At 40.4% G+C, this 15,530-nt stretch overlaps 2 protein-coding genes across 11 annotated transcripts in view; one reads left to right on the top strand and one right to left on the bottom strand.

The window, feature by feature from the left end:
* The first annotated feature begins 70 nt into the window (after nucleotides 1–70).
* On the top strand, nucleotides 71–8,907 carry ITGB1BP1 (integrin subunit beta 1 binding protein 1). Of its 4 annotated transcripts, XM_074895659.1 has the most exons (7): nucleotides 71–147; nucleotides 1,635–1,735; nucleotides 2,567–2,645; nucleotides 3,347–3,483; nucleotides 4,643–4,735; nucleotides 7,624–7,773; nucleotides 8,521–8,907. In XM_074895659.1, exons 2-7 carry the CDS (start codon nucleotides 1,664–1,666, stop codon nucleotides 8,590–8,592), a joined length of 603 nt encoding a protein of 200 aa, XP_074751760.1. In that variant the 5' UTR covers nucleotides 71–147; nucleotides 1,635–1,663; the 3' UTR covers nucleotides 8,593–8,907. The 4 variants fall into 4 exon arrangements, with proteins under 4 accessions (XP_074751760.1, XP_074751761.1, XP_074751762.1 ...); XM_074895660.1 differs by lacking the exons at nucleotides 2,567–2,645; nucleotides 3,347–3,483; XM_074895661.1 differs by lacking the exons at nucleotides 71–147; nucleotides 1,635–1,735; nucleotides 2,567–2,645 and having other exon boundaries at nucleotides 4,647–4,735.
* Nucleotides 8,908–9,210: 303 nt separating this feature from the next.
* Nucleotides 9,211–15,530, bottom strand: part of ASAP2 (ArfGAP with SH3 domain, ankyrin repeat and PH domain 2) — a 92,892-nt gene continuing 86,572 nt past the window's right edge. For all 7 annotated transcript variants that reach the window (XM_074895666.1, XM_074895670.1, XM_074895665.1 and 4 more), the window contains 2 exons: nucleotides 12,800–12,922; nucleotides 9,211–11,842 (listed from right to left, as the gene is read on the bottom strand). In XM_074895666.1, coding sequence (XP_074751767.1) covers nucleotides 11,768–11,842; nucleotides 12,800–12,922 — 198 coding nt within the window. In that variant the 3' untranslated portion in view covers nucleotides 9,211–11,767. The remainder of the gene's footprint in view (nucleotides 11,843–12,799; nucleotides 12,923–15,530) is intronic.

The following is a 15,530-nucleotide window of genomic DNA, read 5'->3' on the forward strand; positions in this document are numbered from 1 at the left end:
CGCCTTCCGCTTCCGCCGCGCACGCGCACGCGGGCCGCGGCGCCCGGAAGGGGAAGGGGAGGGGCAGGGGCAGGGGCAGGGTGCGGGCGGCGGGCTGAGGGCTGAGGTGAGGGGCGGCGGCGGCGAGCGCGGCCTGGGCGCTGCTGGGTGAGACCCTCGCTCGGACGTTGGGGTCGCGGAGGGCCTGGGGGGGCGGCGTTGGCGCGGAGCGTGCCCGGGAGGCGGGGGGGGGCCCTCGGCGGGGGGAGTCACAGCGCCGCCGGCTGCCTGACAGGGGCCGCGCGCCTGCCTCGCCTCCCACCCCCCGCCTTTCTGAGGGAAGCGGGTTCACCGTTCTGCCGTTTGTCGGGTTATCGTCTGGGGCTAGAGGTAAAGACAGGAAGGAGAACAGCCCGTGGCAGCCTGCCTGGCTTCTCCGGGCCTCGCCCCGCCGCAGAACTCGGGGTCTGAGGCGGGACTCGATGCTTCCTGCATCCGTAGTGGAGAAAATGCGCCGCAGAAAGTGCGTGTGCTGTCAGGATCTGCTACCAGCTCCTTCGTCATCTCACGTATTAAAAAAACTCGTGAAGTAGTAGTGCGCGTTAAGCTGTGCCTTCCTCGGAGACTACCGGCAGAATCAGCAAATCTGCCGGTGTTGTAGCAGCTGCTGCCCCGAAGGAGGGGCTGCTGGATCCGTGCTGGTGGCTGGCGGCAGCCCCGAGGGACCACGATGCCTCGCTGCAGCACTTGTCGCTGAGGGTGGCTTTTGGTCTGCCAGGGACCAAGTGTTTGCGTGATGACAAACACAGCAGCAGTCTGGGTACTGTAATCAGCCTGCATCTCGGATCTAAGTTCCTCGTGCATCTTCCATTATTTTCTGCAGAGTGAGGTGTCTTCAGTAGGCTGTCTTCCTCCTTTGTCCTCATTCTTCCACCTGCTCAAAATTTCTGAAGCTTTGAAAATAAAATATTCTCTGAAGCTGGGAAATAGGGTTTCAGCACTCCGTGACTGGGAGCCAGTATCCTGCTTCTTGACACTGGCCAGCCAAATGTTAATGAAGTGTCTGAAGTAGTAGGGCAGATACAGGAAAAATGCTTCTGGAACACTCTCAGAACTCCCAGTAACTCAGTTCTAAGGCAGTAAAAGTAACAGGTTTCTTGCTTTAATTTTCAGGAACATTAAGTAGTAATGGCTGCTTCTAGAAGTACTGCAATCAGTAGTTCTTCAGAAGTAGAGTTGTTTGTGTTTTTTTTATTTTTTAACGGGAGAATAATCTTTGAAGCAGGGATTGCATTGGATGTACTTTGTAGGGCATTTAGAAATAAAAATCATCTAATGCTTTTAAGTGGGAATATACATTCTAAATTTTGTTTCTAAATCTCTATATATGCATTAGAAACTGACCTTTGCAACAGTCTGTAAACTGGGTAGCAGCATTTTTTTGATGAATTGGAAGGATAGGGAAGTTTTAGCAGACAGCTTGAGGGACTTTCCCAAGTCACAGGTGAATAACACCAGAGGAACATTACTACTTCCATTCTCAGAGTCTTTTACAAGTTTCTCGTTTTTGTCCATTTTGGACCCAAATCACTGGTGTTTGCCAGGAACTCCTTCCCTTCATATGACAGCTTTAATTTTTGTGTTTTCCTACCTAGAAGATCTTCCTTGATCCAATTATGAGAAAATGTTTAGAAAAGGAAAAAAACGACACAGCAGCAGCAGTTCACAAAGCAGTGAAATCAGTACTAAAAGCAAGGTAAGCTGAGTGTGGTACGTACTCTGTTTATGGAAGCACTTTCATTCATTTGCTTGCACTGATGGTAGGATAAAATGCCATGTTCCACAAGGAGAAATTTCTCCTCCTGTTCCTCAGATTGTGTTACGAGAGTTAAAAAATCTCATCCGTTATAAAGCCCTTGTACTGCAAGATGAATGCTTGATTGCTTCCATAGTGAAGCACACAAACACAAGAGTTTCTGGCAGCACACAGTAAGGTTTGGAGGAAAAAGGAGTATGTTTGTTCTGTAGTGATCAATATTGTCTTTAAGAAGGTGCCTGGTGCTAGGTACCAAGAATGAGTTTTCTTCAGTACTAGTTGGTTACTCAGTATCTCTGAAAAGTATTCTTCACTTTGAATAATGTGTCCATTTTGTCTGATAGGTTTTGGAATGATCAGTTGAATATTCTGGATTTTCCAAGGTGCCGTTTCACTTCCCTTGCACTGCTATGTTATTTCAAGCATTGGTGACAAGCATGTAGTTGTCAATTTCTTCAAGTTAAGATGCAGTACCAGAAAAGTCTGGACATAACCTTAAGGTTCATTTTCTCTTTTTCTTTTACTTCCTCCTTATTTCAAAATATTTGTGGACTTCTCAAGGGTTCCTGCTGAATTTATATCTACACTGAGGCAGAAAGATAGTTTCAGGAAAGAAATCAGTGGTGGTGGTTTTTTCTCCATGTTTTGCAGTGCTGCTCAACAAATTAGAATGTAAACGCTGTTTTAAAAAAAGAGTTGAGGCAAGGCATCTAAAAGTGAATTGTTAATATGTTCTCAGTAACTTTCTGATCATACTATTTTTTTTCTTAGTCTGTAGATTCCAGTCTTGGGGGACTTTCCAGGTCTAGTACTGTGGCTAGTCTAGATACAGACTCCACGAAAAGTTCAGGTATGTAGTCAGAGTTTTAGCAGACATGTATGGAGCAGGATTAACTTTATGTGTGTTCCTATAAAAGAGCAGAAAATGGAAAAGGTGAAAATAAGTATTTTTAATAATTGTGAGTGAATCTCTTAGCCTGTTGACTAATGCATGCATAGCTCTAGGCTTCTAAGGTATCATTAATGATTGATTTAGGATTAAGTCACTTTTCAAAGGAAAGTGTCTAAGTAAGAGTTGTGTTACCAGTGTGTTACACAGCATAAATCTGGTATAACTTTTTGGAAGCTATGTTTCCTACTTTTATAAGTTTACATTTGCACTGAAATAATGGAAATAAGATTAAATTTTACTTGTTGTTGCTCACCAGATTACACCGCATCACTGCTGGACCAAACAGTCCATTTAAAACAAATATATATAGAAAAGTACAACCAGCTTTTATATGTTTTCTGATTCAAGGTTGTTAACTTCAAACTTGAATTAGTATAATCAGTGCTGTATCATGGATACTGTTGCCTTTACCAAGGGCTGTTCTGAATCAACCCAGGACAGTTCATTAAAAGAGGAGTTATTATCCTGTGGTAAGGTTAAGTCTTTGATGAAATTCTGCAGAAATTTGGGAATTTAGTAAGTTAGTCCCATTAACACTAATTAGAATAGTACTACTGTTCTGGAATTCTTCAGAATTGCTGTGTTTTATTTTGTTGCAGGACAAAGCAATAGTAATTCTGATACTTGTGCAGAATTCAGAGTTAAGTATGTTGGTGCCATTGAAAAATTGAAATATAATGAGAGCAAAAGTCTCGAAGGGCCATTGGACTTGATAAATTACATAGATGTTGCACAGGTGAGTGGGTTACAAAAGACAATGCCAACAGCGTCAGAACATCTTAAGCTTAGGTGTATTTCTTTCATATTATCATGTGCTCTGACATCTTCGTAAATTTTAGACTTATTAGAATAAAATAGCTTAATTTAACATACCTTAAGCTATGAGTCTCAAGGGCTGTCACACTCAATTCCATCCTTTTGAGAAGATGCACCCAAAAAGCCTCTCTGAAGAAGCAGGCTCAGAGCACAGACCCTTTTCATGAGTCATTTCTGAACAAGTATCCCAAATGAATTGTCTTTTTTGTCATCAGCACTGTTAGGACTAGTATCCAGGAAAGAATATCTCCTCCAGATTTTCTCAGTTCTGTAGAAGTTTTCCTGTAGAGGAAAATGTCAACTTTCTGCTTACATGTGTGACCAAAGAATCTGAATAATATTTGGGTGATCTTTGCCAAACTCTGGTTACTGGTACTTATTTTTCTGTAACTGGTTGTTCTCATTAGGTAGCTGATCGTTTGTATCTTTACAAGCACAGAATGTCTGTTTATCTTACAGCAACTTGACATTTAAAGTATCTGAATATTGGCTAAATCTGTTTTTACAGCCAAATAACAAAACTGCTGCCAGTGTGGAACATAGATCACCCAGGGTCAGTGCAGCATGACAGGGCATGCATTATTTTTAAGCCCATTCGATTTGACCACAGAGCCAACCTCCCCTGAGATAATAAATTCCTTTCTGGAATCATGTAATATTTAGAATGGAATAGACTGTTTCAGTTGGAAGGGACCTACAACCATCATCTAGTCCAACTGCCTGACCACTTCAAGGATCACCAAAAATTAAAGTATGTTGTTAAGGGCATTGTTGAAATAAACACGGACAGGCCTGGGGCCTCGACCACCTCCCTAGGAAGCCTGTTCCAGTGTCTGACAACCCCCCTGGTAAGGAAATGTTTCCTGATGTCCAGATTAAACCTCCCCTGAATATATTTCACATAATGTTTAAGAGATTGGACGAGTGCAGGAGTGGCAGGCAGACTCCACACAGCCGGAGATGGGCAGTGATGTTGCTGATCCAGTGGACTGAAGTACACACAAGCACATTTTCTATTATGTATATTCATTGTTCATGTTCTGTCTGCACTAAAGGCTTTTGTTTGTTTCCCTCCAAAGCAAGATGGAAAGTTACCTTTTGTTCCAGGTGAAGAGGAGTTTATTATGGGAGTTTCCAAATATGGCATTAAAGTTTCAACATCTGATCAGTATGTAAGTGATTCACAACAAACTGTCTTTTTGGTGAGAGTTGAAAAGTGCTTTCATTTATTTCTTTGACAGATGATCTGTGTGACCAAAATGTCACTTCTGGCTTTAAGCAAAAGTAAAACAAACAAACAAGCTCTCACAGCAGCACTGCTTCATGTTGTATCTCCTCGGGGCTCTCTGTTTTCCTGGTTGGATTGGTTGGATTTATGACAAAAATCCATTCCTTTTGAGCTAGAGCACCAGACAGAAGGCAAGCAAGCCTTTATGTTCTTTGGGCACATCTTCCCTTCTCTGTGGCTGTCCTGCTGTTCTCTCATGTGGAAAAGTAGCACAACTGTGGTGCCCAAGACCACAGGTTCCTCAGTCTGAGTTAGTAATGTAATTTCTATTGATGTTATTGTGGAGAGAAAAAAACCCAAAGGATGCTTTTTGCAAGAGTAACTGAGTTGTCTTTCTCTTTAAAGAAGTTCCAGCCTTGCAATTCTAATCCAAGAGTGTGAGTTCATTCTAGCATTAAAGCCTTACGATTCCACTTTATTGATCAAGCCTATTTTTTGTTTGCATCATTTCCTACATGTAGCTTATTTTCCTTCAGCACACTTAAAGTAGCTTTTTCGCTAAAAATAAAAATCCGGTCTGTTCTCCAGGGCCCTCCAATTGCCTTTGTACTGCAGCCTTGTGGTTTCCTTCTGGTTGCCCTCAGACCCCCAGATACCATAAATACTTGGCCTTATGAAGTCATGACCCACCAACAACCCAGCAATGCCTGTTCACAAAAGCAAGTATGAGGATGGTGAATAGCATTGCTCAATAGCTGAATACTCTGAAGAGAGCCAGAAAGTTTCCTTTGGCCCCTTCAGAAAATAAAACACTTGTTTCTAATGCCTAGGGGATATTGTAGTAGTTGTTACTCAGACTTTGAATTCTTTGGGGTTCTGTTTTTGCTGTCCTCCTAAATTCTTAATTCTCAGTAAGAACATAAGTTATGCTGTTATTTAAATTCCTTTGTATTTTGATAAAGATCACATGGATAAAAGTCTTAAAATTACCTGTCACTCTCTTGTCTTCAAGCTGAAAGCATGCACAAGCTGATGAAGCCTCCTGTGATTAAGCTAGCTTGCACTGTTTTTTTATTGCATTGCATTGTATCCCAAATTCTGGCTTTTTGCATCTCTATCACTGTTGACATTTAATCTGTCCTTTAGTGTCTTAGTTCATCTAACTGTTTTCATAGAGTTCCGAGATGGAAAGTTTTCTCGCATTTGTACAAAGAATTCAGTCTTTTATGACTCTGGGGGAAAGTTGAGAGTTCTGTGATTTGCAGATACCTTTGCAGGTGAATAGGCAGCTATTTATTTGAGATGCCAAAAAGAGACTGCAGGGTACAAAATATCTCTGCACAGATTTCAGCCAACATTTGAGAAATTATTCCGTTAGTAACTGAAATACATATAGCTATGTAATTCACTGATACGTTTCCATTGTTTGTGGATGCAACCACTAGAAACCAAAGGCAAAGTATTTCCAGAAGTTACATAGGCTTTGGTCACATTCTGTTCACACTCTGTTTGCCTGTATTTGTACATTATTTATATGTACACACACGTATGGCAGAGTTTGTCCATCCGTGATCTCATTTCACTCTCACCTGCAGAATCCCCTCATAGCCAAATACTGGAAGGAGGGGAGGAAATTAATTGACAGGGGGACAGTCTACTTTAAAGAATTCTGTCTTCCCTCTTTTAGTGATAATCCACATGCACATTAGCACTGTAGCAAGTTCCAAGCAAGTAACTCTAAAAAGTTACAAGTGATGTGGAGGGAAACCTTGGCAACTTTCATACAGAGACAGGAGTGTTGATTCAGTAAGTTCCATATCAGCTCCAGCTGCCTTTGGCGTGGTACAACAGGTGGTGATGGTACGAATAATTGTGAGCGAAGGTCAGGAATGGAGATATTCTGCAAGAGGATCTTAGGAGCTCTGGTAGAGGGCTCTCCCTTGAGGGTTTCATAGCTGGCATTAAGCTCACTGTCCATTGTACAGCTTTTGTATCAAAGTAGATATTTCTTTAGACCCTTCAGCTACTGATGGGGAGAAGGTGTTTGATGCCACGACCATAGAAAAAGAGCTGTCTGAAGTCCTGAGACCCTAGAGGTGGTTTTGCTGGAATGAATCAGATGAGTATTAGCAGTTGGGTAGGATGCCTTGAGAAGAAAGGCTTTGTGTAGGGATGGTCTGCAGGGGCCTTCTACTGGACAACATGGACCAGTCCCTTTTTGGAATGGCCAAGGTCAGAACTGTTGGGACTGCAGTGAAACCCTGCAGCTGTGGTGGAGGGGAGAAGGCTCCCAGACTCGATCTCTGCAAGAGTTGGGTCCCATGCTGTGGCTCAGGCCCCAAGTAGCTACCCCCCCTGCCCCCCAAAGCAAGTAACCTTGTCCATACCCTCTTCCAGGAACAGCATCTCGTGTACTGTTCCCAGAACTGAGACAGGGGTCTGGAAAAATACTGGAAAAGTAAAAACTGTTTTTAAGTTACCTCTGTGCCAGAGGTACAGCGTGTGCCACCTGTCCTACTCACAGAGGGCGAGTGGGGATAGGTGGAAAACAAATGTGTACTTTCGTAGTATGGCCAGAAATGTAGTCCACATATGAAGGCAATTCTGAAATAGAAGCAAAAATTGAAGCTAAATTTGTGTTCAACCAACACTTATTTTTTAAAAATCTTGACTAAACTCTCTCTTAAAACAATATAATTTTGTCAAGAAATATTTTTTTCCTGTAAATAAATCTGAAGTATTCTTTTCTAAGGAAGAGTATCAAAATGGGTGGAAAACTGAAATAGCTGTTGCAGTGTTCTAGAGTAACTTTCGTTTGCCACATGGTTTCAGGATGTGTTACACAGGCATGCCCTCTATTTAATTGTACGGATGGTCTGCTACGATGATGGTCTGGGAGCAGGAAAAAGTTTACTGGCTTTGAAGACAACAGATGCAGCCTCTGAAGAATGCAGCCTCTGGGTATATCAGTGCAATAGTTTGGTAAGAGTTTATGTTTACAGTGTTTAATCCAGCTATCAGTATTTGGATTGTAAAGGCAGATTCTTGAATGCCTTGTGAAAGCTTTTTTGGCAGGAGAGGGATTGCTCAGTTAAAAAAAAAAAAAAAAAAAAAAGTATAAATTTGCCCTGGCTGAGGAGGGCAGAAAAGCCCTGCTGACTGCATTTGATCGGCTTTGAGGAAAAATACCTACATTCCCTAAAATTGCCAGTGAATGTACATGTCTGAGAAAGCTTTTTACAATCTAAAGAGTGCCACTGTAGCTGCTGGGGACAATTCACTGTTTGTATTTTTGAAGACAAAAACCTCTTAAGATTGGACAGAGAAGGGAGGGATTGAGTAACGATTCTGGGAATAGAGCAGGCATTCCTGTTTATAAGCCAGGGAAGTGATCCCTTCTTAAAAGTAGGAGAATTCAGTGTCAGGATACTGTGATATGACACACACTCTTAGCAGCACTGGGGGGACACATGAACTGACTTTCTGAATGCTAGTGTCATGCTATGATGTGAGCTAACAACTCTGATGATTTGTTTCGAGAGAGCTCATTTAAAACAGCTTTCCATGTGTCATTGCAGACCACAGAAATCAAATTAAATCTCACTTGTGCCACTCCATTATGCACGTCTGCCAAAAGAATGATAAAGGTCGCATTCTGCTTTAAATGGGTTTTGAGACATTTAGAAGTTCTTCAGAAAGTGTTAATGTGCATGTTTGGGGCTTTTTTAGGAACAAGCACAAGCTATTTGCAAAGTGTTATCTACAGCCTTTGATTCAGTTTTAATGTCGGAGAAGTCCTGATTTTCTTCAGCAGCACATGACTGTGTAGTACAAGAAGCCTTTGTGTGGGGAGGAAATGGGGCTCCTTGGTGATGCCACAGCCTGGCTGTAGCTACACACAAACCTAGAAAGGACCTGCTGTGCAGAGAAGAGCCGTGCAACCTTGCACATGGTACTTTGTCATTCCCCAAACGTGACTTGAAGACATTATTCCATCTTCAGTTTCCAGGACAATACAGAATTTTATATTTAACATGATTTTTTTTTCCTAAATCATGTTTTGTATATTTATGTCCATATTGTAGAAATGTAAAATAAAACTGACACTTGCTTCTCTCTCTTTGTCTGAAAAACAATTTGTTAAAATAAACTTCAGTTCTGCTTAACCTACGTATCAGAATAGAACAAGAGCAAAGTGGTAACAGTCATTTGGTGCTTTACACCTCTAATTTAACCTTAGGTGTGCCATCTACACAGTTTTTATCTGAAAATAAACTAAAGATCCACAAGGTGTACATTTTTTTGCTTAAATGCTACTTGTTTGTATTTCTCATTTTACACATTGAAAAGAAGAATATTGCCTAAACAAGGCAGAGTAACAGAAGAGAAGTAGCCAACGTGATTTTAAAAGTAGTTTTATTTTTCCAGACATTTGACTGGTTAACAAGAGTAAAATTTATTAATCATGCTCTAATTATAAATCACTGCATCCAGGACATTGAAAATAAGAGTTGATTTTAGGTTATACAATATATACAGTTGCTCTGCAACTAAACAAAATAAAAACAACTGAATTGAATATTATACATCTCATAGCATTCTAAGCTGCATTTTAAGTGTCACTTGCTCCTTTTTAAACAGTTAACACAGCAACCTAATAGTCTCTCTATTAACAGGTTTTTTGAATCATTATTCTAATCAGATTTGAAAAGTTGTATGAAATATGCCAAAATTTTGGACTTAAAATTCTTAATTTTATATTATAAATAGATATCTACAGGCTCTAGAATTTCTTTTTCCTCTGCCAGAGGAGCAAACTTTGAGAAACAAGGAAGATTGAGGGATAAATTTCACTTAGCTGCTCTTTATTGGTCCTCAAGATTTTAGCTGTCTGCACTGTTAGTGCTATTAAGTTATATTCTACAAGTTTCCTAGTTTTGAAGTGACCAGTGAACAAGGTTGTGACATTTTAAAGTGTATTCCTCTTCTAGTAGAACTCGAGGAAAATTTGCATCATTGTTTAACTTCGCGAGTTGTTACATATACTATAAGATTCTGTGTTAAAAATACTGTACATTAGGAGATCTGTGCAAAATAATATGCCCATTTACTCTCTAGACTCTATCAGGGATAGAAACATACAAAATAGTGTTGCAAACTGAACATATCAGTAAGTGAATAAACTGTAGTGCTAAACTATTACTCTATCATTTTACTGGGAACTTTGAAAATACAGACTAATTTGCTTCAACTTGCAACAAAAATAACTTGAAACATTCCAGTTTGTTCCCCATTTATACTGCAGCAACAGCATCTAGGAAATGAAAGTTCTGCGTATACTTGGCTGTACCCACACGTTTGAGAGGCTGCCAACCAACTGTACCATGTAGGAAAGGCAATACAAGGTAAGATCAGTGTTGCTCTTCCAGCACTAACACAACGAGATTTTTCTCCCAATAAGCATATAGATGGTGGTGGCCTGTTTTCCATTCCGTTCAATGTGAAATGGCCAATTTAAACACCATTTGTCAGAAATTCAAAGTTCTCTTGATAAATCTAGAGATACAATATTCACGAAACGTGATCAAAGCCAATGTGACCTAGACATTGATTTTTCTTATCCTATGCCATCAGTTGTCTCCTGTAGCATAAGCAAAACCTGGTACAATTTCACAATATACAAACATCAAAATGACGTCAGATTTGTGTTGGTGTTTTGTATTTCATCAACCAACTGGGAACTATCCATGGCCTAGCCTTTGTTCACAAATTAGTAAAACAAATTTAACAACAGTGTAGCTACCATATATGCGGATATATTATATAAATACAGAGTGAGTTTGCAAACCATCGTTGTTTGCAGGGTAGTGGCACACAAAATTGTATAAACCAGAACATAACGTAGTGTACTGGTGAGGTGTCGGATACCTTATTGACCAAGGATAATTACCTAAGCATTCCACCAAATATGTTCTCTCTGTGAACACATTGCTGGGTGATTTAAGAAAATTCAAGAATTTAAAAACAAAGTCTAAACACTATAATGAGACAAGTGTAAGAAATGCTCTGCAATCCATCATCATAGTTAAGTACATCTCAGGACGTGCAGTTTTCATATCCTTGAGTTAATGTAGTAACTCATTAATATTGCCATAGTTTAGTTAACCAGCAGTAGTCACATTAAATGACCAAAATGGATGTAACATACATAAAGAACATTCAAAAAACAGGTTCTACACACGTGCAGCATAGAAAAATGAAACAGTCTCAAGCTCACAAAATTAGAACTAGAAAGTTCAACGACTAACACAGATTTCAGATAACTTTAAGCAAATATCTACATCCATTCTGAAAGAAAGAAGTTTCTCCTGTGGTAAACTGAAATACCTTTTCACTTTTACCTGGCCAAAGACACCTGGATTAAAATATTTTCTTCTGTAATTGTTGACATCCTGGATGACAGCCAGTATGGCAAGATATTGGATGAGTCCAATTTAGAACTACACAGCAGCTTGCATGTTTTGGTTCCAAGGCTGCAAATGGTATTGAGAATTGGATAAATTCACTGCCCTGTTAGATACACACAATTTCTTTTGACTGGGGAAGCAACACTGAACTGTGAGATTGTCATGTTACGAAAGGGAGAATAAAATTACAGTGAATTGATTGAAAAGAACATTCATGATGTTGTGATATTCATAGATGGATTTTGATAAAGCTTTTCAGTTCACCTTGAAAAATACAGGAAGAGTTGTTTTTTTTAAAGTGTAAACTGCTCATGAGAAGTTTTCACATAGAAAAAAGTTTTAAAAGTCCCAAAATCAGAACGATGGCAATAAAAAAGTAAGCTACAGTACCTAGGACTTGGGCAGTGCTCTGGCAAGGTGTCTGCAGATAGGTAGATGAAATGAAATAGAGCAAAACTTATTTCTGCGACTGCTGGAAATGAGAAATGTCTCCACTTATCAGTAGCAATTTAGTCAACAATAAAGTGCACAAATGATACAGGGAAAGCTCCTTTCCGACTGGGATCTCCATCAATATGACCAATCTGAAAGAGTCCAGATATTTTTCAAGTTAATCTCAAAAAAGGCATTTCAGTATCACCAAAATTAATACCAGTGACCTTCCTGCCTGTAGTATGACCAGCCTCTCCCTACATCTTTTCTGCAGTGGTATTTTTTTGCTTTTGCAAATGGGAAACATCAGAAAATTCAGTGCGACAAGGTGCATTTGTCATTCAGCTTTGTTAAACTTTTTTTAAAATATTCTGTTTTATCCAATTCTTTGAAAGTAACATGTCGTAATGCAGTACCACTGCCACATCAATTCAGTGTATTTTGTGATGCCTGGCAGCCCATATTCTGCCTCTGTTAAGTTGCTTCTGCTTCCCCCTCTTAACAATCACTGAAAGGTAAAAGGATGAATCAAACTTCAACAGTTTTGGGGTTTATATGCTTCTATTTGTGTTTATACAGCATTACTGTCAATTTAGATGCAATCTGAAGTTAAATTCTTTGCTAGCTAACAATAAGAGTAAGGCAAGTGTTCTCATGCATAACAATTTTCCCAGAGTTTGCTTTAGCTGATGAAGGTCTGGAGTGTAAATAGTTGAGGTAGTTTCCAAGCTCAGAAAGACCATTTCTCAGTCTCAGTCAGCTGAAGAATTAGGACAATACAAAGCTGTCTTCTGAGGCCCCACAGACAGCATCTTCAAGTAGCAGGTTCTTAAACTGCTAACACCCCCCAATCATTTCCTGAATCAAACAGACGAGGTCCCCTGTATACTGTTAACCCTACTAACGAGATTTATTTTTTTATGAATGAGAAAAGTCAAAAACTTATCTGAAGTTTGATTTCTGAATAAAACAAATTTCTGGAATCAGGTTTCCATGAGATGAAACTTGTTATCTGAAACCCCGGTGGGGGATTTTCTGAAGTCAGTGTCAATCTCTAAATTTCATTTATTTCTTTCCAAATATGTTGATGGAAAATGCAAAATACTCACCCACCACTCCTGATCTTCTTCACCATCGACTACAATAATATCTCCCTCTGAAAACGTTAGCTCATCTGGGTTATCTGCTACACAGTTGTAAATTGCTTTTACTCTCTTGGGTTTAGTTTTTGACTGAAATATAAAAGTAAGTAAACGTAAATAATACAGCATTGAAGAGACAGAATAGAGTTGAGTTGGGAGTTGATCTAAAGAAAGCTTCAGAACCACTTCCAACCCTTATTTTTCATAGGTTAGAATTCAGCTACATCTTTTATGCTGGGTGCTTGTGCTCCAGGCTGAATTTGTTAGGATCCAAAGTCTTTCAGAACCACTGTGCCACCAGCATAGGCCAAGTTTCCCTTAGTCCAGGCTCATCCAAACCTGTCTTCAGAGCTCTACATCACTGCAGCAAGTATGATTTTATTCAGAAGATGGGGTGATCATGATCAAGTGCTACGCAGCAAGTGTAAAAGCAGCAGCATTATCAGGAACAGGCCTGAGCCACCGGCCATTACACCCCTTCTTAATTTGCCAAACCCATTTCAGCAGTGTACAAACCCTCTGAAATGCTTTGAGGACTACAAGCCACAACTCTTCCAATAGCAGTTTAGTAAGGAGTTGCAATATTCCAATATTGCAGTGGGACTCCAATCCTAATTGTGTTCTATTTGAAACGATGTCCAAATTGTTTTTCTCTGGTATCACAGTATACACCATCCTAACCTCACACCTCTCCGAGTGCAACCTGACCTGCATTTGTTTTCAACCTCTTCATTCTCTGTTGCAGACCAACAATAATGCTACCTACATAGTGTTTCCATGCGAGGAGTGGAGAGGCACAGGACCTGGAGGCAGAGCATAAGCCTTCTACCATGAGTCCACACTCCTCCCCAGTTTGCCCAGCCCTAGCCAACAAAAATCTCTCCTTTCTACCCTAAGATTCCAGAGCAGAGCTATAAGTGCCATTTAGGTCAAGAGCCGTCTATTAATGCAGTGAGTGTTTGGGACAGAGGCTCCAGATGGGATAAGGGAAAGAAGGTCTCATCACCATCCTGGAGTTCCTCAGGGACTGGTCCCAGTCCCTAGTTAGGTCGCCCATGGAGCAGGAAGCTTGTGAGGGGAGAAGAGACTCCATCCACAAGTCCACTTCTCTCCCCAGTAAAATGCTCCTCTGTGGACAGTACTGCTCAGCTGCCTCTTAATGGGCCGTTTTGCTAGAGCTGAGAGCCATGGAGAGGCTGTTCTGCACCTTAGAGAAGTGGTATTATCCCCAATTTACAGCCAAGCAGTGGATGGGGAAGGAGGGAGGCAGCATCATCGTTACGGTCCTCTGTAAGTAAGCATCCATTTGGACTTCAGTATAAAAAAACCTGACCTGCCCAGACCAGGCATACCCTTAGGCTCTATCTATGGGGCACACCCCCAGGGCTGGCAGCCTTGCACAGCATCATAGCAATTCTGCCAGGTGCTCCATCTCAGTCAAGTTACAGTTTGAACCACAAGCACCTTTTAGGTCAAGAGGGAAAAGCTTCACATCAATACAACAGTAACATAATTACTAAGTTCAAAGCACAGTAATTACAGGTATTTCTTGTTCTTTAGAAGGCAAAGAAATTAAAATATATCCCAATCCCAGAAGACTAAAATCTTCCAGGAAGAGTTTCCCATGTATCTACAATATGGTTTCAAAAATCTAAAATACAGATTGGAAAAAAAAACCCAAAAGATGCATCAGGAGTTTCCATCTGACAAACAGGCTATTGGGCAAATGCACTGTACAGGAGATAAGCCACTGGCTACATGTGCATGTACAACTAGACTTCTTTTTTCTTTAGTCAAGGAGCCCTTCTGCAATCATTTCCAAAATCTGGGCTGGCCTCTGGATTCTCTGGCAGGGTAAAGACTTAGCAAAAAAGGCTGGAGTATAAGGCTAAGTGGAGTGATTTAGTCAAAGTGCTTCAGCTAGACTGATCTAGCTAAAGCTCTTTAGCTAAGGGGCCCCTGACTAAATCTCAGCTAAGATGCTTTAGCTAGATTGATTTAGCTAAAGCACCTTAACTAGGACATACTCCATGAGCCAGGTTTCCCTTACTCTTCTGTACTTTCACAAGAAGAAAATCATCCAGCTGATTTTCTCAGTCTCCCAAAATTCACCTTGCTGAAGCCCTAGAGACATCTGGAGAGTCAGATTTGGTTTTCATATGTGCAATTAATATTAAATTGTGGAGACACTGTGACTATTCCAAAAAACCACCCAGGATACCCCGTTCACTCACGAGTAAAGCAATTTGTCCTATAAAACAAGGAGGGAGACAACACCACAGACAACTACTACAACCTTAATTTATACAGAAAGCCAGGTAAGGAGATGTTTCAGAACCGACAGATGTGTTGAAAGGATGTATCCAGTGCTCACACTTGAATCCCAGAACACACAACAGAAACTGTGATCAGGGTCCAACAGCTTCACAGAGTAAATATGGCAATTCCCTTGGTGCACATAAGCAAAAAGGATAGATACTCTATTTTACACTAATCAGACCATTTAATTTTATTGTGGCCTAAACATGACTGTTATTTTGATGCAAGATAGAGTATCTTGGTCAAACAAGAGTGGGGGAGGCAATAAAACATAAGATTTTATACTCCCAGCTAATGCAAGATGAACTCCAGACGTCTCTGTGGCTTTTCAGCATTAACAGATGAAAAACAGCTAATCGGAGTTCTAGGAGCTAAAGAC

This window comes from Athene noctua, chromosome 1, assembly GCF_965140245.1.
Source record: "Athene noctua chromosome 1, bAthNoc1.hap1.1, whole genome shotgun sequence".
NCBI lineage: Eukaryota > Metazoa > Chordata > Aves > Strigiformes > Strigidae > Athene > Athene noctua.

Excerpts from the sequence above, each read along its gene's own strand:
- ITGB1BP1 (XM_074895659.1), top strand. The coding sequence starts at position 1,664 with ATGTTTAGAAAAGGAAAAAAACGACACAGCAGCAGCAGTTCACAAAGC. Across the intron at positions 1,736-2,566 it reads AAATCAGTACTAAAAGCAAG|TCTGTAGATTCCAGTCTTGG; the intron begins GTAAGCTGAGTG and ends TTTTTTTCTTAG. Across the intron at positions 4,736-7,623 it reads TTTCAACATCTGATCAGTAT|GATGTGTTACACAGGCATGC; the intron begins GTAAGTGATTCA and ends ACATGGTTTCAG.